The sequence below is a fragment of the Coenobita brevimanus genome, chromosome 93 (genome assembly GCF_032717465.1).
Source record: "Coenobita brevimanus isolate Jiangsu-jjx chromosome 93, ASM3271746v2, whole genome shotgun sequence".
NCBI lineage: Eukaryota > Metazoa > Arthropoda > Malacostraca > Decapoda > Coenobitidae > Coenobita > Coenobita brevimanus.
Genome location: NC_137046.1, coordinates 30,644,255 through 30,671,352, shown reverse-complemented (window position 1 = coordinate 30,671,352; position 27,098 = coordinate 30,644,255). Strand labels below are relative to the sequence as shown.

Here is a 27,098-nt window from a genome sequence, read left to right as displayed (position 1 = left end):
TTCACGGTAAGGTTGGATTCATTACGCTGAATCTGAATGGCATGTCCTTAAGTTTCAGAGATCCGCTAATGGGGCCAATTTCGCTCATTCCAGAACCCCAATTTCTAGCCAATCAGCCTCACTACAGGTGAAGCACTACAGATGCACCACACACACCCATTGTTCGTACTCGGGTTGCTGGTCCAGTCAGGAGACTTTGTGTCACGTTGTTACGGGTGTGGGTGCAGGCAGGTGTTGTAGGGATGCTGTTGTCGTGTGGGATCAGGGCGTGGTATATACGTCACTGGTCACGTGATTACCTGCTTATAACCAAACAACACCGAAACAGTATTAGAACTGCCAAGACGGCAATCTCAGTATGAGGGCGGCTCTCCATGCTTTACAATGTTCAGCAAAATCTATGTCCAAATTTTTAACCTTAAGCTCATTTTTTATGATCTCCTCCCAAGTTTTCTCTGCCATGCCTCAAGCCATTTGAGGGCGAGACTCTGGAGGGAAACACACACACACGCACACACACACACACACACACACACACACACACACACACACACACACACACACACACACACACACACACATTTCCTGCTCTAAAAACACTATATTAAATCGGAGATGTCCAATGCCTCTCCAGCATGGGTCATTATTATCATTATCATTTGGGGGAGGCAGTGGCTGAATCAACAGAGTTGGCCTGCTGTCCTAATGGACCCAAGTTCGAATCCCCACTGGGGCAGGGAACAATGTAAGGATTTGAATTTCATTAAAGCGGACTTTACTGAACTACCAGACGACCCGCCGACATGTCATAAAAATACCCCACTAATACCAATACACCATTCCTTTACGAGACAGCTCTAGTATGTATTCACTATGGACAGTGGGTGTTAGTGCCATAGTGGCGACATGTGGAGGTGTGTGGACGTAGGAGAACTACTGGGCCGTGGTAACGGGTTGTGAAGCCTGTGTCCAGAGACGGACACACACACAAAAAAAAACTAATACCCACTACAACATCTTGCAGACCATACACAAAAGCGCTATACAAATCATCACTGGCTGCACCAGTACCACTCCCACAGTTCACTTACATTTTGAAAATGAAGTCCTCTCTTTCTGAGGGATCTTGATATGAGAGGCACACGGCTCTACGCGGCAGCACCCTTACCACTGTAAGTCACCGCCACACAACACAACTAGACACATAAACAATCACCACACAAACACTACCAGACCCTCTTCAACTGCACCCTATCCAGACATTCCATCATTTGCAACGAAGAAACACTTACATACTAATTTCACGCACAAGGCAAAACATCTTAATCAGAATGTCATACTGTATGCCATCCTGCCCCCCTACATCCACCCATCAGAGGTATCCTTAAATACAGCTGATCAATTTCACCTAGTCTGACCCGGCCTTTACCAGTTATCAGCTTAGACTTGAGTTGGATGGAATCACACATGACCCATGCCCGACTTGTAGAATAGGACCACACACAACACACATTATGGAGCACTGCACAACACAATGCTAAACTAAGAAGTAAACACATCAACAGTGTAGGAAACCTATGGCACGACCCCGCAGTAGTTGCTTACCTGTGGTCGTCATGTCTGCTGGCCAGGCATGACCGGGATTGGGGAAAAACAACCTGAAGCGCTGACACAGCGCTTTCATTCACCATCTTCAATAAAATTTGTGATTTACAGCTGTAATTCCTCTTTCCTACCAGATGAAGCTATTTAAGGTCACACTTCTTCAGTCAATGCTACGGTCTTATACTGCCCTACCACTTGAAATCAGAGATGGCATACCTCTGCCAATCCCAATAGAATTTATGATTTATTCCTGTACCCTCAGCCGGGTCCATCTTAAAACCTAATCAAGTCTTCCCTGATCCGCTGCCCAATATCCACCACATATAACAGAAATCCGATTACAGCTTTTTGAGATACCTTGTACACAAAGACACGAGTAAAAAAATACCTTCAGTCCAACTTCGTTGGCAGAAGAAACAATAACTAAAAGTCAGAACAAAGAAATACATGACAATGAATATATTTTTAAAAAAGGCTCGAGGGAAAAAAATCACTTTCATCAATGGTGAAGAAAGCGATCTATGTAGGATACAGTACACATCACAAGAAATAAGTATCACGAAATCAGATACTACAGTATACGTATCACAAACAACGTCACTACAAAGAAACTAATACACGACAAGGCAAATAAATTATCGAGGACGCTGACAGTAAACACAGGCACAATAAATCCAATACAAGACCAAGGAAGTCAGCGAGTCCACTGGTTTGCACTACAATGACATCAACAGACAAAAAGACAAGAAGAAAAATAAGGAAAACCAACAACACGCTGTCTTTGTCAGGTGGTAAATACTCATATGTCATGCCGTGCAAACAATATTTCTTGTCTGCAGCGTCCAATATGCCTTCAACTGTACACCAACAAAGTAAAACACTGTATGTGAAAACGGCATTTCTGCAATATCCAATAATCCTTTGAGTTGTGTAAAAAAGGAGAAATGTAGCCCAAACATGAAACCAATGACCTCCAACAACATTAATTTTCTTCTTGGAATGTCTGATAATCCTTCGAAAGAAAAAACTTTGAGTAAAAGACATTATGAAAACAAAGACACAAAATAAATATCCTTTTGCAAACCCCAATAACCCGTCAAGCTATAAAAGAACTTTGGGTAAAATTATGTATGGTAAAAACAAAGACTCCTCCCTTCAAAAAAAGAAAGAAAAAAAAAATCTAATAATATGCAATAAATCCTTCAAGTCACATACGAAACACAACAAAAGGAACCGCCTACTCACAGTGCTGTCGCCGAAGTAGAACCGTGCCGTGGAGTCCCTGGTGAGAGGGGAGGCTATGCAGGCGTCAGGGGGCAGCTCCAGCACCTCCCCCTCCTTGATCGTCTCTAGGTTGGCCATACACATCTTGGAATCCACTCGCCCTAGATCCAGCTCCCTTATCGGTATCTCCTCCTGAACTTGCTGGTCCATGCTGGGTTCTCCGTCCACGGCCCAGTTCTCCGGCTTCTCCTGTCCATCGTGGGAGATCTTGTTGTTGATGGGGTGTTCGTCTTCCCCAGAGAACTTCCTTGGGGGCGTTTCATCAGCACTGCTATTGGTTGGTTTGTTGTTGTCGTCTTTCTCTTCCTTGCCACCATCGCCGCTTCGACTGGTTCCCGCAAGGCGTTCATTTAGCTCCTCCTTCGTCTGCTTATTCGTCTTGGTCTCCTTCTTCTCCTCTTCCTCCTTCTTTTCCCCTTCCTTTGATATCTGTTTATCGAGCTTCATGCTGCTGCTCGTGATGCTAGTAATGTTGTTGTTGTTGTTGTTGTTGTTGTTGGTGGTGGTGGTGGTGGTGGTGGTGGCTCGGAAGGCTAAGTTAGTGACATCTTCAGCTAAGTCATAATCTTGTCATACCTGTAAAAAGAAGAAAGAAATGCTGGAGTTAGAAATTCCTGCCCCCCCCCCCTTCTCTCTCTCTCTCTCTCTCTCCTACTCAACAGTCTGTCTTCATTTTCCTCTCTCCCTCACCCACACATCCATTCCCAACTCCTCTCTGTCAATATCTCCTCTTCAGGTGAAGTCTATTGTGTAATATTTCCCCTTTACTTTTCTGTAACCCTTTCTACTTTATACCTGTCTGTACCATAAACAGTTCCTCCTTCGGTTTCCCTCACCCTCCTCACTCATACCTTCTACGCCTCCACTCCCCTACTCTTCCTCTCGCCTTATGGTACCTATCCCCTACCTGCTGTTTCCTTCCCCTATCCCTCCTCTCACTCTGTCTTCTCCCTGCCCTTCCTCTCGCCCTATCTATCCCCAATCCGATTCTTCTCCCTACACTCCTCTCGCCTTTCCTCTTCCTCTATCCTTTCTCTCGTCCTATTTATCCCTCAGTCTGTTTTTTCCCCTTACCTCTTCTCTCGCCCTGTATCCCATACCCCCCTTCTTTCTACCCCTCCCCCTCCCCCTTCTCCACCTCATGTTCATATCCCCAGCTAAGTCCCTCCCTTGGTCTTTACATCTACTTCAAACAGCTTACTCTCTTCCTCTCCTCCACCTTCCTCTCGTCTAAATTTATTACCGCTTTCTCTATCCTTAAGTTAATATTTTGTCCCTCCATTTTTTTCAATTTCATCCCCGTCCTTCAGCCCATTACATTCTCTCTCTCTCTCTCTCTCTCTCTCTCTCTCTCTCTCTCTCTCTCTCCGATGTGTCCTTGGCTCTTTCCCTCCTGCCATATCACTAATGCATCCCCTATCTCGCCGTCCCTCTCTCGCTTCCCCTGTACATCATTATCTGTGTGTCCTTCCCCGTCCCACATCCCTTAGCCTCCCACCTCCTTCATAGTCCTCCCTGACCTATTTGCTTCCCCGTCCGTCCCCCCTTCCTTCCCCCCTCACCTACTTATCATTCCCCTACCTGCCCTTCCTCTCCCCCTCGTTCTCTTCACAATCCCTCTCCCCCTCCACCTCCTCCTTTCTATCATTTTTTCTCACACGCTGGACAGACTTTTCCGACAGATAACCTCGTCAGGGGTCAATAGGCTTTCTGTTACCTGTATTTCCTGTGTATTCTTACGAACTTCCAACCTGACAAGCCTCTCTTCTTTTCTCCCCTCAAACCCCGTCTCCCCCCCCCCCTCTCTCTCTCTCTCTCTCTCTCTCTCCCTCTCTTGCCTCATCTGCTGGTCGATTCACGGCGCAGAAATCAGAGGCGGGAGGAGGGGAAGGGGGGAAAGGGTGGCAGGGAGAGACTACGGAAGGGAGAATAGGGAGGAAGGGGAAGAGGGAGCAATAGCGGAGGGAGAGAAGGTTATAAATGGGGAGGGAAGGAGGGACACGGGAGAGAAAACGACGAGAAGGATAAAAAGGGAGATAATGCGAGAGAAAGGAAAGACGAGGACGGGAATAAGGGGAGTAATGAAGAGGGGAAAATAGTGAATTAACTAAGAACGTTATGGAGGAAGAATAAAGAGGAGAAAAATAAACAAGGAGGGAAATAAGAACAAAATGGAGGACTGAGATTAAAGTGGATGGATAAGAGAGGAGATAAGAACGATAGACGACACACGATAAAGAGGGTGAAAAAAAAAAAAGAAAAAAAATAAGAGCAAAATTAAGGAGTGAAGAGGCTTACGGAGAAACGGAAATGAATGTTGACCCCTGCAAAAGTTATGTTCCTCTTGTTGACATTCTGTAACCCATAACATAATATCAGTTTGTTAAAGTTGTATGCAGTCAGTATGATACATCTGGTCAGTTGAACACTTACTTTTAACTAACCGTTACTCATAACTACCGATATTAACATACTGTTATGAGATATTAAGGTAATGGAAGAGGAAGGAAATTTTTACAGGGAATTGTACAAGGAAGAAATATAAGTAAGTGATCAAGAAAAGAAAAAAATCGGTAACTCTTTGAGGGAAAAACATGATAAGGAAAGAGGAAATGAACTGAAGACAAGCCGAGAGGAGGAATATGGGAAGGGGACGGGACATATGGGAAACGGTGGCAAGCGAGTTTTTAGAGACACTGAAGGATACAACCACATGAAGAAATAGAGGAATAGGGGGAATGAGAAATATAATAAAGGAGACAGATGAGAGGTGAGAAACGTGAGGAAATGCTGGTGGCGAGGGTGGTGCAAGGCGGGAGGGGTGTGGTGGGGTGAGGTGATGACTTGAGGCGAAGTGAGAACATTGCTAAAGATGTCATGTTCATGGCCTCACTTGGATGTCATCCAGCCAGCGCTGTCATTTCACTTTCATCTCACCCCACCTCACCTCACCTCACCTCACCCCACCTCACCTCACCTCACCCCACCTCACCTCACCCCACCTCACCTCGCCCCACCTCACCTCACCCCACCTCACCTCACCTCACCTCGCCCCATTCACCCAATAAAATTTGTTATACTCCAAAAATACCGTTACATATATTTATATTTGTATACATGTAATACACTGATATTAACTCAGTTATTTCTGTGCAATCCTTAAGCGTAATGCAAAAAAATTTACACACACACACACACACACACACACACACACACACACACACACACACACACACACACACACACACAAACGGATTATATGCTATGGAAAATCTTGTTTCGCTTAATGTCACCCTGAGCAGCGAATTCACGAACAAACATGGTCTCTTCGTCGGCCTTATCGCAATATCCATACAGCATGAATAAAGAGTTAAACGATACTAACTCACAGGTGATCACAGGCAAAATTCTCTCTCTCTCTCTCTCTCTCTCTCTCTCTCTCTCTCTCTCCATGCATATTCGATTCTGGGATTTCCGTATATTAGGCAGCACTTCCACCACCCTGACCACCTGTCGCTAAAACGTTTGCTCTGCAAACCCTCAACTAAAGGAATGTTTTCCTTACTGGCTGTTTTACAAGCAAATCCGGACAACATTACATACCGGGACTCATTTTCACGCACATCACGAGTAATATTTTAAGGGGATATGGGAATTACTTTAAAAATACAGAAAAGCGCGCACACACACACACACACACACACACACGACACCACGTCACTTCGCTACGCTACTAGCCACTGTTGGCCACACCTAATACTATCTTTATACGAGTCAAGCTCTGTACTAGGCTAAATTAAGTGATGTCCTAATATATCAGAGCAAGTATATGCAAAAATGTGTTGTCCAAATAAAAGAATACATGCAAGTGAGTGCAGCCAAGGAATCCGCTGATACAACTCAAACACCAGTTGGGTGTCGTCATTATCACCAGGCGGGTAGCAGGGAGATGCCAATTTGTAAGTAAACGTTCTCTTTCTGTAAGATGTCCCTAAACGGTGCGACGAGAAGGGATAAGTGTAGAGAACAGAATGACGAATACTGAGAACTGGTTAAAATGGAAACATATAATAAAACTGTGGAGAAAGTTAATAAAATGGAGAAATTTTTTCAAATATAAAATGCAGCTATCAAAAAGGAAAAACGCCTGCAGAAGGAAAGAAATGAAGACTAAGTAATGGAAGTCAGTTGAGGTGGACTCACTGAGGAAAAAAAAGAAAAAAAGAAAAAAAAAAAGATTGAGATGGGACGTACAGTAGTTAACCATGAGAGAATTATGGAGGATCTCAGAAACGATAAAGAGACAACTAGGCAAGCAAGCAGTCTGTTAGACCAAAGCAGTGGTACTGAAGGGAAGATAACCCAAGTGAATGAAATGATGAGAAATTGCAAAGATGAAGAACCGGTACAAACTACGTAGGCCCTATGCTGCAATGGTGAAAGTAATGATAGATTTTGAAACAAATGTAGATGAAAACGCATAAGAATGGAAGTGAAAGAAATCATAAAGAAAGATCCAAAAATGATAAAGGAATCAGCAGACATCAATAAATCTATAGTAATCACTGGTATAGATCTAATTACTGCCAGACGCCTCAATCCCGTAAGGGGTGGCCACAAACAAATCACCTCCTGCCATTTCACTGCCTTGCTCCCAGCTCCCCCCCCCCTTTCAAATAGCTCTCCACTCCATCCCTCCATCTCATCCTCGGCCTCCTCCTCCCTCTTCACCTCACTCGCATACTCTCCTCGTTAGTCTCTCGCTCTCCATCCTCTCCACATGGCCAAACCACCTCAATGTATTTCTCGTAACGCTTACTATCACTCACATCCACATCCACACCACAACGCTCCTTCACTTCCTTATTCGCCAGTCTGTTTCTCCATATGACTCCACATGCTCCTCTCAAATAACTCGTTTCCACTGCTCTCACTCTTGACTTGTGTCCTTTCAACAAGGTCCAAGCTTCACTTCCATACATTAGAGTTGGTATCACAATACCGTCATGCAGTGACTTTTTTGTTTCCATGCTCACTTCTCTGTTCCTTATCACTGTTTTCAAAGTTCTAGCAACCTTTCTTCCCTGCTGTACCCTTTCAAGCACTTCACTCTCTAAACTTCCATCCTTACTCATCACATTACCCAAGTACTTAAATTTAAATGCACTCACATTTTCCATTTCCTCCTCAACCAGCCTCACTGTACATTCAGTGAGCTCATTTCTCTCAATGAGCATAACTTTACTCTTCCCTACATTCACCTTTATATTCTGTTTCTTACACACTCTCCCAAACTCATACACTAAGCCTTGCAGTTCCCCTTCGTCTTCACTTAACAATACAATAACATCTGCAAATATCAGTACAGGGAGTTTCCAAACACTGCCCTCTCTCATTATGGTTTCTCCAACATCCACTGCCCTACCTTGTCTCTCTTTTATAACCCCATCCATATACAGAATGAACAACCATGGGGACATGACACACATTTCAATCCAACATTCAATAGAAAAATTCACTCAGTTCACTATCCATACGCACAGCAACCTTAGCACCCTCATGCATACTCTTCACGGCATTCAACAACTTACAATTTACACCGTATATCCTTAATACTTTCCACATTCCTCGTCTATCCACTCTGTCATATGCTTTCTCCAAATCCATGAAGGCCGCATACAACTTCTTTCCCTTCTCTAGAAACTTTTCCACTAAAGATCTAAGAATAAATATCTGATCTACACAACCTTTTCCCGTCCTAAAACCTCCCTGTTCTTCTCCAACTAATTCCTCTGTTATTTCCCTAACTCGGTCAGTAAGTATCCTACCATATACTTTTCCTATTACACTAAGAAGAATGTCCCTATGATTACCACACACTTCTTTTTTCCTTTTTTCCTTTGTACAGGGGAATAATTATGCCTGATTTCCAATCCTTCGGAGCTCTACCTCCCTCCCAGGCCAATCTGCACATCTTTTATATCCATTCTACTACTATCTCTCCCCCAGATTTCAGCATTTCACCACACACCTCATCAGTTCCCAGAGCTTTCCCCATTTTGACTTTCTTCATCGCTTCCACTACTTCCATCCTAATGATCCCTTCCTCTCTTCTCATCTCCCTCCTCCTCCCAGCCATTCCCCAGCCACTTATGCGTTCATTCTCTATGTTCAACAATTTCTTAAAGCATTCTCTCTATCTGCTCACTTTTTCTCCCTTCTCCACTTGTAATATACCATTTTTATCTTTCACTCCCCGACTCAATTCTTTATCACCCTCTCTAACTCTCTTTACCTCTTTCCAGAACATTTTCTTACATTCCCTCCACTCTACACTCAAATTCCTTCCAAATTCCTCATCCACTATGTTCTTACTCTCTGTCTTACTAACCTTTTCACCTCTCTCTTCCTCTCTACATATAACTCTCTCTTCTGTCTTTCAACTGCCTCCACGCCCCTGTTTCACATCCATTCACTACATGCTTTCTTCTTCTGCGTCACAACCTGTCTCACCTCTTCATCTCACCATGCTGTTCCTTGCACTCCCTTTCATCTTCTGTTCACCCCACACACCATCTCACATCCTGCACAGATTTCTTCTGTGAATATCTTGCACACACGTTCCATGTCCCCCATCTGCTCCAAATCATATTTACCCAATTGCTCCTCCACTTCTCTCTTTTATTCTGCCTTTTTTCCATCCTCTTGAAACTTTTCTACCCTCCTTGTATGGACTACTTCCTCCTGTCCTTCTCTTTTCCTCCTCCTCCATTTCATTTGATCCTTGACTTTCACCACCACCAGATGGTGGTCAGAAAGTCCACTCCCACCCCTCTGTACGCTCTTGCATCCATTACACACTTTTTCATTCTATCATCCACACACACATACCCGTAATCAATCATTGCCTTCCGTTCATTCAATTCACCACCCACCCTTCTCATTACTCACTATGTATACCTATGGATTATTTTGTGTCAAAAGAGAGTATTGGCTATCACCAACCCCCTCCCTGCACAAATGTCCACTGGAGCACTGCCATTCTCATCCACTTCTGCAGGCACCCCCCACTCACCAACTACTCCATCCACTTTCACATTCCCTACTTTTCCACTAATATCTCCAATCAAAAACACTCTCTCATTCCTTAAAAACTTTTCCATGCACGCTTCCACATTCATTCAGAACACTTCTTTCACTCTACTTGCACAATATTGCGCTGGCACATACACACACATAATTGCCCACATTTGTAGTCCAACTTTCACTCTTACTGGTATAGATGAAGAAGAAATAAAATATAGAATCTCAAGAGACAAAAGGGAGATGGTAAATATAATAAACATATTGAAAGAAGTATCACAGGATATATCTGATAAAGATATTGAGGGTCACAAAACGCTAGGAAAATATCAGAAAAATAAGTCAAGGCCCCTAAAAGTAACCTTCCAAAGTGTGAACACTGTAAAGGAATATTAAAAAATGCAAACAAACTGAGGAAAAAAAGGAACTGAAAAAGGTATGGATAAAAGGACGCCTAATTTAGGAGGAATGGGGATTACTAAAGGAAAAGAGGGATGAAGCTAAAACAAAGAATTAGGAAAGATCAGAGGAATAAAGTTTTTACAGAAGAAAGTAATTTTGAGAGAGATGATAAGGAAGGTGTATGCCCATACACATTACCATATATGCGACATCGGAACAAGAGGTACAGGAAGAGTTGAGTAAATTAAACAATGGAAAAGCAAATGGTCCTGATGAAATTTCTGGTTGGGTGCAACATAAACATGCAGAAGAGTTAAGCAGACCAATATATTTAATATTCATGGAATCCTTAAGTCAAGGTAAACTACCTGGTATTTGGAAGAAAGCAAACATTGTTCCCCTATTCAAGAAAGGAAATAGACAGAATCCATTCAACTACCGACCAATATCACTGACCAGTGTTGTAAGATACTAGAAAAGCTGATAAGAAAAGTTTGGGTAAACCATCTAGAAGAAACGGTATGATAACGGAAAGGTAATTCGGTTTTAGAAAGTGAAAATCATGTGTTACTAATCTATTAAACTACTATGATAGAGTTGCAGAAACACTACAGAAATGAGAGGGAAGAGTAGAGAATATCTATTCAGATTTCAAGAAAGCACCAAAGACTTTTATGGAAACTGTACCATCAAGGAGGAATCCAAGGTAATCTGTACTGTTGGATGCCGGATATTCTCAGAAAAAGAGAAATGAGAACAGTACTAAGGGGAAATTACTCATCATGGAGAGAAGTAACCAGCAGAGTTCCACAGGGTTCAGCGCTGGCACCAATTATGTTTTTACTATATATAAATGACACTGACAGCAACATTGGAAATGGAAACCATCTAAATGTTTGCTGATGATGCAAAAATACAAAGGATAATTACAAACACAGACTCGTGCAGAGAGCTACAAGGGAATTAAATGGGCTTCATGATTAGAGCAATAGATGACAAATGGAATTCAATGTGGACAAACGCCATGCAATTGTTTGGTAAAAGTGGAAAATGACCAGGTTGGAATACTAAGATAGGAAGTTCAACCCTACACATATCAGAACAGGAGAAGGGCTTAGGAGTGATTATCAGTAACAGACTATCTCCAGCTGACCACATCAAAGGTATGGAATATCTATATATTGCTTGCTAATATGAGAACGGTATTCACATATATATATGAAGACATGCTGAGAAAGATAACATCATTCATCTGGCCAACCCTGGAGTACGCATCAGTAGTCTGGAATCCACATCTCAAAAAACATATAGATAAGATTGAAAAAGTACAATGTCTGCTACAAGATGGGTACAAAGCTTACGGGATCTAAGCTATGAAGAAAGACTAGAAAAGCTGAATCTACCAACACTACAGGAAAGAAAGAAAAGAGGAGATATGATTATACTATATAAATGCATCTCAGGGAAAGTGAAATTAGACATAAATGAATATATAACCTATGGGGAAGCATCAGTAAGCGGATACTGCAAAAATCTACATAAAAAGAGATGCAATTAAGACGTAAGGAAATTCAGTTTCCCAAATAGGGCAAATGATCAGCGGAATGCACTACCGAATGAAATAGTTTGTGCCAAAACAATTCATAAATTTAAGGATATGTATGATAAAAATGGTTTAAAACACGGGATAATACGAGCTTGACTCATTCCTGTAAAGATACAATTAGGTAAAAACAATTCGGTACGAACACACATACACACACGATCACGATCATCAAGTGATCCTGACCGACCCGGTGAATTACATGGAAGATGCCAATGACTCCACCATTTACCTTTCCATTCGCTTCCCACATTGTCCATCACAGAAGTTACAACAACAAACACGGGATGAGGCTACGGGACAACTATTTCTGACCTGGTTCACATAATTATCTGACTGTGGTAAAGTAGCGTCGTTGTTTTTAATACATCTCAATCTAAGTCCCTGCATATTTCGACCAGCCAAAATCTTCCACAAGAATATCCTTTAATATTTGACAACATCCAAGTCAATCCCACATCTTCTCCGAACACACTTGGGGTTTCATTGTCTCGGAATTTATAATGGAAACATCATATCACTTCCCCTGCAAAATCTGCCTTCAAGATTTTAGATGTGCTATGCTGACTCCGTACCCTCTTTACCTCCACACATCTGATGACTTTATACAGGGTTTTTATTCGCCTCTGTGTAGAGTACGACTCTCATGTAGGGAGAATCCCCACATACAGCACTTCTCAACAAGGTGGAGTCAAAGGCTTTTAGTCTCATTAACGCTTCCTCTTACTGATTCCCTTCAACTTCTGTCTCTTCGCCGCACTGTTGCAGCTTTTTCTCTTTTCCACAGCTACTTCAGTAGTCACTTCTAAACTCCCTGCTTGCATCCCCCCTCGATTACGGGCGGGTGCGTAACACCCGTCTGGCAGCAAACTCTCTCCCCTTTTCTGTCCAACTCTCTAGATCTAGAGTCACCGATACTCCCAGTCATTCATGTATGCAGCATGTCACCTATGGGACTGTCTTTGTATCTCCCTCTGCCTGTGCCCTCCAGTCTTTTAAACGCAATGTGTCCAGGGATCTCGAATTGAACGGATCTTGATTTTTTTTTTTCCTTGAAGGGAATAATCTTGCAAGCTTCTAGTCTTAATTCTTTCTTCCTGGCACAAAAAAGTCAGAAATAAAAACTTCATGAGCACAGACCTACACATATTTCACTGCGGCAAAAATGAGTTGTTTGCTAATTCCTAATCTTTCCTCGGAACAAAACCCGTAACGACATACAGTAGGTCCCCAGTCATGGTACTGGTTCAACATGGTGCGTCAACACAAAAGAAAGACCACGACCATAATTCTGAAAGCAGAGTACAGAACAGTACACTAGAGAGACAGACAGACAGACAAAGAGAGAGACCGGTTGGTACCGGTCAAAATGCCACTGGGTCTGGATCTCACGCAAAACAAGAACGATGTGAGGACAGTAAATAAGTTGCGCCACTGACGTGTGTGTGTGTGTGTGTGTGTGTGTGTGTGTGTGTGTGTGTGTGTGTGTGTGTGTGTGTGTGTGTGTGTGTGTTTCAATTCATTCATTCATTCATTCGGCTCCCAGGTAGGCATTTAGCCTGTCAGGTGGATCAGCCGTCTCCAGTTGGTTCTCTCAAAGGCCTCTTGATTTCTCGATGCTTCGATGTTATCCATACCTCGTCTGTCCAACAGTTCCTCCACCCCATCTCTCCATCTTTTCCGAGGTCTTCCGACTGATCTTCTGCCATCAGGTCTCCAATTCCATCTCTCCTTCACTATTCTTGACTCGTCCATCCTCTCAACATGTCCTAGCCATCTCAGTTGTGAATTTTCGATTACTTTTCTCACCGATGTTACTCCAACCATTTCTCTTATTGTTTCATTCCTGATTCTGTCTCTCCTTGTTTTGTCCACTATTGCTCTCAGTGGTCTCATTTCTGCTGCTTGAACTCTGCTCCAGTCTCGGGTTGTCAAAGTCCAGCTCTCAGATGCGTATGTCAGTATAGGTGTTAAAATAGACTGGAATATAGTTCTCTTTGCCTCCAGTGGTACATATCTGTCTTTGAGTATTGGATATAGAGAGCATACACATCTGCTATATTTAGTTATCCTTTCGGTGATCTCTCTCTTATTCTTATCTCCCTCCTTCGTAAAAATACACCCCAGATATTTTACAAGTTCTACTTCTTTGACCTGATCGCCCCCAACTACTATATCATCCGCATCATCATTTTGCTTTTTCGCAGTGAGTATTTCTGTTTTGTTTATGTTTATTGTTACTCCTGCTTCTTCAAAACATTCCCTCCAGCACTCCAAAGCTCTTGTTAGTTGTGGCCGGCTATTACTCCAACATGCGATGTCATCTGCGTAGGCCAATATATCCCCTTGCTCTTCATTTCCAAACCTTTCCTTGAATCTTTTAATTATCATGTCCATATAAGCAATAAACAGTAATGGGGATAGTACACTTCCTTGTTTCACCCCAGTTTCCACTTCAAACCAAGTATCTTTTTCATACCCCGTTCGAACCTTACAACAGGGTAATAATATCCGAATAATCATTAAAAAGAAATACACAAACGATGAGCACACAGGCAATGCTTTACATGCATCCGACACGGGTCAACATACCCCGATATATGCTGAGAGGTTGGCAGTGAGAGAGAGAAGGAAGGAACGGATGACTGAAGTAAACCAAAAAAGGGAACAGAAGGCTGGATGACGGAAGGAGGAATGAGCTGGCAGGGAAGAAGGAAGGGATGAATCGGGTGTTAAGAAAGAGGGGTGGGGTGAGTCAGACTGGAGAAGAGAGGGGTGGGGTGAGTCAGACTGGAGGAAAGAGGGGTGGGGTGAGTCAGACTGGAGGAAAGAGGGGAGGGGTGATTCATACTGGAGGAAAGAGGGGTGGGGTGAGTCAGACTGGAGGAAAGAGGGGTGGGGTGAGTCAGACTGGAAGAAAAAGGGGAAGAGTGAGTCATGCTGGAAGAAAGAGGGGTGGGGTGAGTCATACTGGAAGAAAGGGGAGGGGTGATTCATACTGGAAGAATGAGGGGAGAGGTAAGTCAGACTGGAAGAATGAGGGAAGGGGAAAATCAGACGGGAAGAAGGGGGGAAGGGCAATTATAAGGAAATCAAGAAGGGAAGAGGCAATGATAACTGATAAGAACAAACAATAAACAAATCATGTACATAATACACAGCGGTATGTATGTATTTCGAGAGGTGGAGGATAGGACAGGCGGGAAAAACAGGAAGAACTGAGGGGGGGATCTGGCCGGGTGGATGTCATGAACTCAACGGATTATCGAACAGAGGACCGAGGGCAAACTACGCTTGGTTGACCCCGCACGGCGAGAGGCACGAAATTTAATATAATGCCAACAGTTGCCAACAAAAATCCTGTCGCCTCTGCAGTTTCTTTCTTTATTGACTTCTGACAAACAGGAGATTCATGAAGCTGTTTGAAACAGCTTCATGAATCTCCGTCAGTCGACACTGATGACTTAATCAGGCCACAGATCAGTGTCATCAACGTCGTCTGTTTCGAATTCACGAGACTAATTCAAAGTCCCCGGAGAGAAAAGCGAGAAAGAAGACAGGACTTCAGTTGCTGATAGTGCACTAGCCCCTGGCTAGCCAAGACTATAGGAGCTGACATCGCTAGGTACTTCATGATTTTCAAGTGTTTTACCTATTAGCTTGCAACAGAACATCGTCACATTCATATCAAGACAAAAAAGTATTTTTAAAGCACACGTCATTTCATTATTATTTCGTTGCAGTCCTGTCTCTCCATTGGTCATTAACCTACACTTAGACTGCCATGTGACAGACACATACGATACATAGGCTATCAAGTACTATAGTTGTTATTAACTTATTGCTAAAGAGGAGACAATACTCCTTGTTAACAAATATTATCATTATCATTAATGTACAGTATATAAAAGTTCGCTGAAAATTCATGATCACCACTATGAATGTCGGCAGAAATTACTGAACGAATACAGGTAGCCTAACGTGTAATTTGGCACAAAATAACTGGCAACTACCAATATTAACTGTGAACAAAGATTGCCTGGTGCCACACCGGTTTTCCCTGCCATAGTCTCAGGCTGTCCTTCCTACACACACACACACACACACACAGTTACCGCACGACATACCGGTACACTGTCATTAATAGTCCTTTCACTGTCGGTTCTTGCTTACTCCTATGAAAGGCTTGCTTACCCCTCAGATGTACTGGTCACCTCCCGGATGAATAATAGTGAAGATCATGTTGGACGGGTTCAGCTCTAAGATCCAGGGGCAACGAACCTCCCGCACAGTGACGCCAGGTATACACTGCCTTCCCCGCCTCCCTCAGTTCGTCGCCACACAGTCGGCAAACACGCACGCAGACGCACGTTTTCTGTGGTGGAGGCATTAGGGGTAACTATGATGCTGCTCTAATGTGGAAAAAAAAAGAAAAAGAAAAAAAAAGAAAGCTTTGCAAGGTATTGAGATCACAGTACACCCAATATTTAAAACAAAGGATCCACTTTACATCAAATTAAGCGACGACATGCTTTCCATACTGGACTAGGCCATGGAGGGTTACAGCCATTTTTGTTTTCTCTAGGTGCCGAAGCAGTTAATCTCTAACACTTCCTGGAAGCTGTTGAAGAAAACGAAATCGGTCTACTGTATGTATCTACTGCCAGACGCCTCAATCCCGTAAGGGATGGCCACAAACAAATCGACTCCATGTCGCCCCGTCCCCTGCCATTTCACTGTCCTGCTCCCAGCTCACACCCCCCTCTCTTATACAGGTATACTTCACTCCATCCCTCCATCTCATCCTTGGCCTCCCCCTCCCTCTCCTGCTTTTCACCTCGCTCACATACACTCTCTTCGTTAGTCTCTCGCTCTACATCCTCTTCACATGGCCAAACCACCTCAATGTATTTCTCCTAATGCTTCCTATCACATCCACAGCCACATCACAATGCTCCTTCACATCCTCATTTGTCTGTCTCTCCATGTAACTCCACATGCTCCTCTCAAATAACTCATTTCCACTGCTCTCACTCTTGACTTGTGTCCTTCCAACAGGGTCCAAGCTTCACTTCCATACTTTAGAGCTGGTATCACAATACCGTCATGAAGCGACTTTTTTACTTCCATGCTCAATTCCCTGATTCTTATCACTGCTCTCAAGAAACCAGCACCCTTTCTTCCTTGTTGTACCCTTTCAAGCACTTCACCCTCTAAACTTCCAATCTTACTCATCACACTACCCAAGTACTTAAATGCACTCACATTGTCCATTTCCTCATCATCCAACCTCACTGTCTATCCACTGACTTCATTTCTCTCGAAGACTTCCCTACATTCACCTACTTCATTCAAATTCTCGCCTAATCCTTAATCCATCACCAACTTTAATTCAAATAGAATCAAATGTTTCATTTGACTCTGCCCAGTGACCCTGACCTTTGACTGTTCTAAAAATGTGCTTTCTGCCTTACTTTAATCTGAAACTTTTCATAATTTAGTTTACATCGAATGAAAACTGTATTAGTTGACTGCTATGAGACCCTGATCTAAAAATAGGTCAACCATTTGGGTGACCCTCAACTCACCCTCCAAGGTGGAGTCAAATCATAGCAGAACTGCTTTATTTTCTTCACATACAGACACACGGGTCAATATTTTACTTTGTCATGTGTCCTTAACTTCTAACTGTAATCTCAGCCTTTGTCCTTTCCCTGTGACAAGACCTTTCACTGACTTCTCAACAATCGAACCCTATTGTTCTTGCTTTATCCTCTGTCCTTCCATAAAGTTTGGTCTAAATAAAATCTTCTACAGTAGTTGACCCTGTCCTGTGACCTTGATCCCTTTGCCTTTGAATTACCATTCGAAAAAAATAACTATCTATCTATCTATCTATTGCCAGACGCCATACTCCCATAAGGGGTGGCCACTTGACTTTGAGTTAGTTGTTTTACGGGGAGCAATAATAATAATATCTTGGTTGACTCTGAACACTTCCCCCAAATTTGGTTAAAATCGGATGAAAACTTTATTTTTTTAACACACATATCAGATGAACTTTGACCTTGCCCTGTGACCCTAACCTTTGACTTTTCAAAACTGAATCACTCAATTTTTGCTTTAGTGTCAGCTCTCATTTGGTCAGAACTGGGTAGAAACAATGAGTTACTTTTGTTAGGTCAAAGTTTGCCCTAGACCTGTGACTTTGACCTCTGACCTAGTGTTCTCAAAAACAATACACTTACTCATGGGGAATCCTTTAACCCTTTCAAACAGTTTGGCTACAATCATTTAAAAACTCTGTTATTTTATTCACACACACACACACACACACACACACACATACATACATATATATATATATATATATATATATATATATATATATATATATATATACAGTATATATATATATATATATATATATATATATATATATATATATATATATATATACAGTATCATCATCATCACCATCAACCGAACCTCCTTTCCCACCCAAGGGCAGGGTGAGGAGTAGCAATGTCCAGTCAGCACGAACTTGCCCAATCCAAATAGGCCACATTTCCATTCACTCATCATTCAAGCCCCCGGAATCCTGGCACCACCGGATACGCCAAAAACATTCACCACATTCTGCAACTTCACACAGCATATCTGATTGAGTCGATATATATATATATATATATATATATATATATATATATATATATATATATATATATATATATATCAGGCATTAGTCCAGATCTCACGAACGGTTTTTAAACAATTTTGACTACCATTTTGGTACTGTACTGTGTTATAACTTCATTACATTAATCGAATGGTTTAATATATATAAAAATACTGTACTGTGCACTGATAAACATGTCTTTCATTTACCTTATTGTGGTGAACATAGCTCAAGTGGTCAGGCAGTCCGAACTGCTTCTGGCTTTATCGGACTTTTTCTGATATATAGGGATTTAGTCTGGTAGCTCCTCGAGTCCAATAAAAGTGAATTCCGGTCCATTGAAGTCCGTTATATCGAGGTTTTACTGTACTGAGATTTTACTGTATATGTGCATATATATATATATACAGTATATATATACAGTACCCTCGCGTCCAACACGATTCGCGTCCAGCACAGAGAGCAAAAAATTAGTATGATTTAATACAATTTAATTACTGTAACATAGGTGCATTAGCATAACACGCACAGAGCTCCGAGAAGTGGGCGAAATCCGCAGAGTTCGCCTCTAGCACGATCACCCCCAGTCCAACACGGTCATACTGGACATTCCTGTGATGCTGACAGCCAATTAAAACTTCTGAGCAAGTTGCATCCCCCACCCGCTATCGTGACGTGATCGTGATGTCACCCAATCAAAAATGCTTCTGCTCTCACATGATGTTTTATTTAAATTTCTCCCGCCACAGTGACACTCTGTCGCATAATTCGCATTGGAAGGTGCTTTTTTCTCACTGCATTTTCTGCCCTTGCTACTGCATTTCATCCTGCTCACGATGCCTAGGAAGCCTTCTGAGAACCCCAAGAAGCGGCGGCACCTCCCTCAGGCCACCAAGCTAGAAATCATCGAGAGGAAAAAGAAAAGGAAGAGGAAAGTGGACATCGCCAAGGCCTACGACGTGAATGAAGCCAGCATGAGGACCATAATAAAAAACCAAGACAAGATCCTGGCAGCAGTGAAGGCTTATGGAGTGCTAGGACAGGCAGAAGCAGGACCTTCCATGGATGTGGATGAGGATAGTGATTCTGAGTGTGATTTCATAGGATTTATGAGGGAGGTTGAGGAGGAGCAGCAGCCATTACCCGCTAGTGACCCCAGCAGCCATCCTCCAGGGATCCAGTAGGACTACCTACAGCCTCGGATACCACCTTCCATTCCCAGCAAGCCCACCAACACTATCCTAAGAGGTTAGTTATCATTCATAGCACAGTACCATTTATTATAATTTCAGTAGTACCAATATATGTAAAGGTATATGGTAGGTATTTAGGGTGACTTTTGCTAGGGTTGCTGACATAATTCATTTTTCCCCATAAGCTCTGTTGTTTGTCCAACATGTTTTTGGTCCAACACGGGACCCATGCAAGACATTATTACCGTGTTGGACGCGAGGGTACTGTATATATATATATATATATTTAGCGAAAGGCAAGGATGTGTTTTGGGCATTTATGGATTTAGAGAAAGCGTATCATAGAATTGATAGGGAGGCTTTGTGGACTGTTTTAAGATTGTATGGACTTGATGGCAGGTTACTAAAAGGGGTGAAAAGTTTTTATGTAAATAGTAGAGCGTGTGTAAGAGTGGGAAATGCTGTGAGTGATTGGTTTCCTGTGAGAGTGGGGCTGCGACAGGGATGTGTGATGTCGCCTTGGTTGTTTAATATTTACATGGATGGTGTTGTAAGAGAGGTGAATGCAAGAGTTTTAGGTGGAGGTCTGAGTCTGGTGAATGTTGATGGTGGAGAGTGGAATCTCAAGCAGCTGCTGTTTGCAGATGATACTGCACTGGTGGCTGATTCAGAGGAGAGATTGAGACAGTTGGTAAAGGAGTTTGGAAGGGTGTGTGAAAGGAGGAAATTGAAAGTAAATGAGAATAAGAGTAAAGTGATGAAGTGTACGAGGTTGGTAGACGGTAGGGGGATGAATATAGTTTTGAATGGCGAGTTGCTTGAGGAGGTAGAGTGTTTTAAATATCTAGGGTCACATGTTGCTGTGGATGGAAGAATAGATGCAGAAGTGAAGATTAGAATAAATGAAGTAGGAAAGGTGCTGGGAGGAATGAAAAAAGTGTTTAGATGTCGTTCGTTTAGAATGGATGTAAAGAGAAAGCTGTATGAGGGTGTTGTGGTACCGACTGCGTTATATGGGGCTGAAACATGGAATATGGGTGTAGCATAGAGGAAAAGTTTGAATGTAATGGAGATGAGGTGTCTGAGGAGTATGTGTGGAGCGACACGTATGGATCGAGTGCAGAATGATGAAGTGCGAAGGAGAACTGAAGTTGTTCAGGAGATGACTGGTAGAGTTGAGCAGAGGGTGTTGCGATGGTTTGGGCATATGGAGAGAATGGATAATGAGCGATTGGTGAAAAAGATAACTAGATCTGATGTGAGAGGTGTAAGGCTGAGAGGAAGACCATGAATAGGATGGATGGACATTGTGAAGAGAGCGCTGGATGCGAGAGGGATGTCTGTTGAGCAAGGAAGTGTGGCTGTGCGTGACAGAAATAAATGGAGAGAAATTGTGAACGAATAAGTGATGACGCAGCCCTGAGGGGATATTCTCCCGCATTTGGTCTGATCAGCTATTTCAGGTCAGGTGCGGGTAAGGGGATGAGTCTGTTATGATGTGACAGGGGTAAACCAGCTCTCCTGTCGGGCCTTGCTGCGGATGTCACTGATTGCATTGCACAGTTGACCCTTGTGCGGTGTGGTGCGGTGAGGATCTGTCCGTTCTCCCCTTTGGGGCTAAGATGCGAATGAATGTGTTTGAATGGATGAGTAAATGGGGAGTGTGTCGTCCTGTCTCGGCTACCTCCCTTTCCTTGGGGGAAGCAGCCTAGGTATATATATATATATATATATATATATATATATATAGAGTGCTCATCAGAAGTACCGAGCGCCCTGCGTCCCTCCCACGAAACAAACCTTTCAACATTGAAAAAACATGTAAATAATGCATTATATTTACCTTTAATGCTTGGTAGGGTATCCTTTGCACTTCTTCACAGACCTGAGACGTCGTGGAAGTGAAAGGACGAGGTTTCTCAGGTGCTGGGGTGGTATTTTTGCCCAGGACTCACGAATGTCTGCTTCCAGCTTAGGCAAAGAGCTCACGTCCTTCCCTTGGAGATTCTTCTTTACGAGGTACCAGAGGTTTTCTATCGGGCTGAGGTCTGGGCTATTGCCTGGCCAGTCTTTCATGAAGGAGACCTCGCAGTCACGAAGCCAGTTGGTGACCGATTTGGCTTAATGAGCAGCTGCACTGTCCTGCTGAAACACTCGTGCACCTGTGAGCTCGAAGGACTCAGGTAAATGATCACAAAGAAGCTCCAGATAAACGTCCTGATTCACTCTGCAGTTCTTGGGAAGCACAACAAGCTTCCCCAAACCTTACCCAGAGAAACAACCCCATACCATAAGTGAATCAGGGTGTTTAACTGTGCTCTCCACGTAAGAGGGGTCAAGTGGGTCACTACCTTTGCGCCGGTACATGTGCGCTCCTCGATTACAGGTAGCACTAAACGTTGCCTCATCAGACCACAACACTGACAACCATTGGTCTTCACCCCAGGTAAGGTACTTGTTAGCAAAGGCAGGCCTACAAAGTCGCTGGTAACGTGTAAGAAGAGGCTTTCTCACAGGCCTGTGACTTGTGTAACCAAGTTCATGGACTCTTCGAGACACCGTGCGCCAGGTAAAATATATTGGAAGAAAAGGGAGTTGTACTCTGTTTTTGTTGATTAGGAGAAGGCCTTTGACAAAGTCCCTAGGGAGGTAGTGAAGTAGGCAATGCGAAACCTTGGCATCGTGGAGTGGCTGATTAGGTGGTTATGGCTATGTATGTGGGTGCATGCACCCAGGTGAGAGTGAATGGGGATCTGAATGATAAGTTTTCCATGAATGTTGACGTGTATCAGGGGTCAGTCTTGAGCCCCATATTGTTTGCCATGGTACTTGAAGCTCTCTCACGTGACTTCAGAAATGGACTCCCATGGAGGATGTTGTATGCTGATAACTTGGTGTTGACTGCAGATAATGTAAGAGAGGCGGAGGAGAGATTTACGAAGTGGAGAAACAGAATGGAACACAAGGGTTTGAGAGCAAATGTGAATAAAACAAGGGTGATGATATCTGGGGCTGGTGGCAGTACTGTCAAAGCAGAGACTGGCCATGTGCAGTTTGCCACTAGGGCATGGGAAGTAACTCCATCTTGTGCTGTACCTGTGATAAGTCGGTACATAAGAGATGCAGTGGTATTAGAGGTAGACTACAAGATAATGCTGGTTTCATAAATGCAGTGTGCTGGGGAGAGCATGTAGAGATTTTCACGTGTGAAGGGATTGAGCTAACTGGTTAGTTTCTTGAGTATGTGGAAGAGTTTTGTTACTTGGGGGACATGTTATGTGCTGGAGGTGGGGCTCGAGTAAGGAGTGGCTGGAAGGAGTTCAGGGTGCTGCTGCCTCTCCTGAAATTGAGAGGACTCTCCCTCCATGCTCAGGCATCTTTGTGTGCAGTATGTGTTGGGAGTGTATTGCTGTATGGTAGTAAGACCTGGGCAGTAAAGGAAGAGGATATTTGTACGCGTAAATGTATTGAAACGACAATGTTCAGATGGATGTGTAGTGGATCTTTGATTGCGCAACCTGATGGGGCTAGGTTTATGACCGAACAGTTGAAAGGAAGGATGGCACTGGACTGTATTGGTGTTGTGATGAGAAGGGGTAGACTGAGATGGTCTGGGCATGTTGAGATGATGGAAGATGACCACTGGGTACACAAGGTGTGAAGCATGAATGATGGGGGTCGGGTTACGAGAGGTAGACTGAAAAAGGCCTGGAACGAGGTCATAAACTGTGATCGTAGGGATAAGGGACTGAATAGGAAGACTGCCAGAGATTCAAAAGCATGGAAAGCTGCCATTAGGTGACCAAGGCCGATTCATGCAAGCATGTTGGAGCCTTTATAAGCGATACAAACCGATACACGGCTGAATAGTGAGTCAAGGATACGACAACGAGGATATAATTTTATTTTACGAAAATTTTACATCAAATTTTGTATATACACTGTTCCTGCTCATTCAAACACTCTAATGTAGAAAAAATATTCTGTTTATTAGCAATTAACAATATCAGGAACTAATCTTCTATAGCTGTCTAATCTTAGTTTAATGTAACCCGTAATGCCAAATTAAAGTTAAATGCAGACAGTGCAGAAATATTATTTTACTGAAAAAATAATAATATTGTAATAAAAATAACAGTAGTAATAACTAAAAATAATATCAATAATAATAATAATAATAATAATAATAATAATGATAATAATAATAATAATGGCTCTGAAACCATAGATGATAATGGTTTGTATACTGTAATAATGGTAGCTCTGTAACCACTGCTGATAATGGTTTGTACACTGTAATAACAGTAGTTTTATAACCACAGATGATAATAGTTTGTAAAGTCTTGTATCTAAAAATGTACACCTATACAGGCACAACAGTACTGTATTTGAAGATATACCGGGTACGCCTCAACTACTTACTGAGTACATCAGAGAAATTATGCATAATACAACAGACATAAAAAAAGGAACTCATCCCATTTTTGAAAGGAAATTATTGTTATGATGATAATGATAAATACACAATGAAGAGTTGTAAAGCAGAGTGGAGAAGTGAAATCCATTGCTAATGTGTTTAATACAGTTCATGTTCAACTGGAGAATGAAGCAATAAACAATGTATTAAAGACATTCCTGAAGCCATTAGCAGCTTTAGCACCATACAGTTTTCATACTGATTGAATTATACATTTCCTCTCTGAAGTAATAAGGAAATGCTAACTATATACAGAACAAGATTAAAGTATTATATGTTATAGCAGTGTCATATATGAATACATAATTCTGAAGTACCTCACTACAATATATCAGTCCAATATTCCAGGCCACTTTGGATACTTACCGTGCTGCTGATTTAACCTTACGCATTGCTCTTTTCATCTTTTCTTGTCCACTGATATGTATGTACAGTTTTTTCAAAATTCAATCACATTCAGGATATTTACACTGTCCTTCATTATCTCCTCGTCCTTCTGTCTACGAGTGACTCTACACTGAGTTACAAGCCAAATGGTTTCCTGTACACCTGGAAACCATTTACTATACTAGGTGGTAACCATATACAGGTGGCCCCCATTTCATGAACAGCTGACTTACGAATATTTTACTTTATGATCTTGTACTTTCGGGACAGTATTCAGTAAATTACATGAGATATTCAACACCATCATCATCATCATCACCATCCGGACCTCCTTTCCCACTCTAGGGCAGGGTAGGGAGTAGCAACGTCCAGCCAGCCCAAGCCTGCCCAATTCAGTGGGCTACATATCCATTCACTCACCATTCAAGCCCCCCGGAATCCTGGCTCTATCTGATACGCCAAAAACATTCACCACATTCTGTTGCTTCATGTAAACTTATCTGATAGAGTCAATCTGGAAACTGTCACATTAAAAAGGGGTGCTAAATCCCTGATCATGCACTTCTCACAACATTCATCCAGCCAGCTCGATCTCTTGTCAATCCCCTAGCCTCACCAACTTCCATACCTCTCTTTCTCACATACTTATCCACCATATCCCTCCACCTTCTCCTTGGCCTACCTCGCCTTCCCCCTCCTTCAGATTTGCTCAGATAAACCTTTTTCATCAGTCTATTGTTACCCGTTCTCTCCACATGACCATACCATCTCAGTACACTCTCTTCGATTCTGGTGTCTGCAGACTTCCTCACTTCGCATCTTTCATGAATCATATTATTTTGTATCCTATCCACTATCTGTACTCCGCATACATTCCTCAGCAGTACCATCTCCATTGCTTTCACTCCTGACTTTTCATTTTCATGCCACAACACAGTCTCACATGCATATGTTAAAGCTTGCACTAACACTCCTTCATGTAAGCCTTGCACAGCTGCAACACTCAAGCCTCTGTTTCTTATCAAGGTCTTCATCGCACCAGCTACTTTCCTTCTTGTGTCACTCTACTTTCCACTTCTTTTGCACATTTTCCTCTCTTTTCTATCACTGTATCCAGGTACTTGAACTCTCTCACCAATTCCAGTCTCTATTCATTGTAACATAACACTGGGAGTCACCTTCTCTCTCAATAACCGTCACTTTACTCTTTGATACATTTACTCTCAAGGCACGACACTCACAGACAACAGCAAAACTCTGCAGTAGTCTACCAAGTTCTTGTCTGGTATTTGCATGTAATGCTGCATCATCAGCATACAACAAATTTGAGATATTCCATGCATCACCATTCATTACCAATGCCCTCCCTCTCTCTATTACGTGTGTTTTACTTCTCTCATCATCCCATCCATATATATATTGAACAACCACTGGGACATCACACAACCCTGTCGCACGCCCACAATGATTGTGAACCATATACTTAGATGCCCATTTACCCTTACGCATGCCTAAATACCAACACAACAACTCTCGTCGACACCTAGCAGCTTACCATCTACACCGTACATGTGCAGAACCTTCCACAATCCTTCTCTGTCTACTTTGTTGTATGCTTTTCCAGATCCATGCATGCCATAAACACCCTATAGTCCTTCTCACATGCCTTCACTATCTGTCGCACTGCAAATAATTGATCCACACATCCTCTGCCAGTCCTAAAGCTACCCTGTTCATCACTCATTAGGACTTCTGATATCTCTCTTACTTTTCCTACAAAAATTTTTCCATATACCTTCCCTACCACACTCAATAAACTTAAGCCACGATAATTCTTGCACTCATTTCACTCACCCTGATTTCTGTACAGGGGTACAATCACAGCCTTTTTCCTCTCTGCTGGCACAGTTTCACTCAACCATGCCTTCTTACATATCTCGAACAAGCACTTCATTCCACTCTCTCCACTACACTTAATCATCTGTGCATACACCTCATCAACCCCAACTGCTTTCCCATTTCAACACTTTATTGTTCAACACTTCAGTATACAGTAGACCCTTCTTATCCGCGGAATTTGCAACCGCGGATTTAGGTTTCCGCGGATCAAACTTATTTTAATACTGTACTATACACTGTAACTTAATCTGAAATTGGCGTGCAACTGGCACTTCTTTTGGAGCTATAGTTAGCATACCCGCACCCATGGGCATTCCTGCCACTCTGCCAGTCTTATTGTAAACATCAATCAGTTAGTTACTTACGTCGTCATCGCCCTTTTCGTGTTTACAACTCTACTGTATTTCATTGTGTAAGTGAAAAATGGCTCCCAAGAAAAAAGTAAAGGATAAAAGCAATCCTTCTAAGCCAAACAGAGAGCATAAG

General features: G+C 42.6%; 1 protein-coding gene across 3 annotated transcripts in view; it reads right to left on the bottom strand.

Moving 5' to 3' along the window:
- The window catches only part of LOC145412565 (putative monocarboxylate transporter 5), a 473,562-nt gene extending 457,286 nt beyond the window's left edge, over window positions 1–16,276 (bottom strand). For all 3 annotated transcript variants that reach the window (XM_080282467.1, XM_080282468.1, XM_080282469.1), the window contains exons 1-2: window positions 16,172–16,276; window positions 2,851–3,465 (exon numbers count right to left, since the gene is read on the bottom strand). In XM_080282467.1, coding sequence (XP_080138593.1) covers window positions 2,851–3,336 — 486 coding nt within the window. In that variant the 5' untranslated portion in view covers window positions 3,337–3,465; window positions 16,172–16,276. The remainder of the gene's footprint in view (window positions 1–2,850; window positions 3,466–16,171) is intronic.
- Window positions 16,277–27,098: the final 10,822 nt, after the last annotated feature.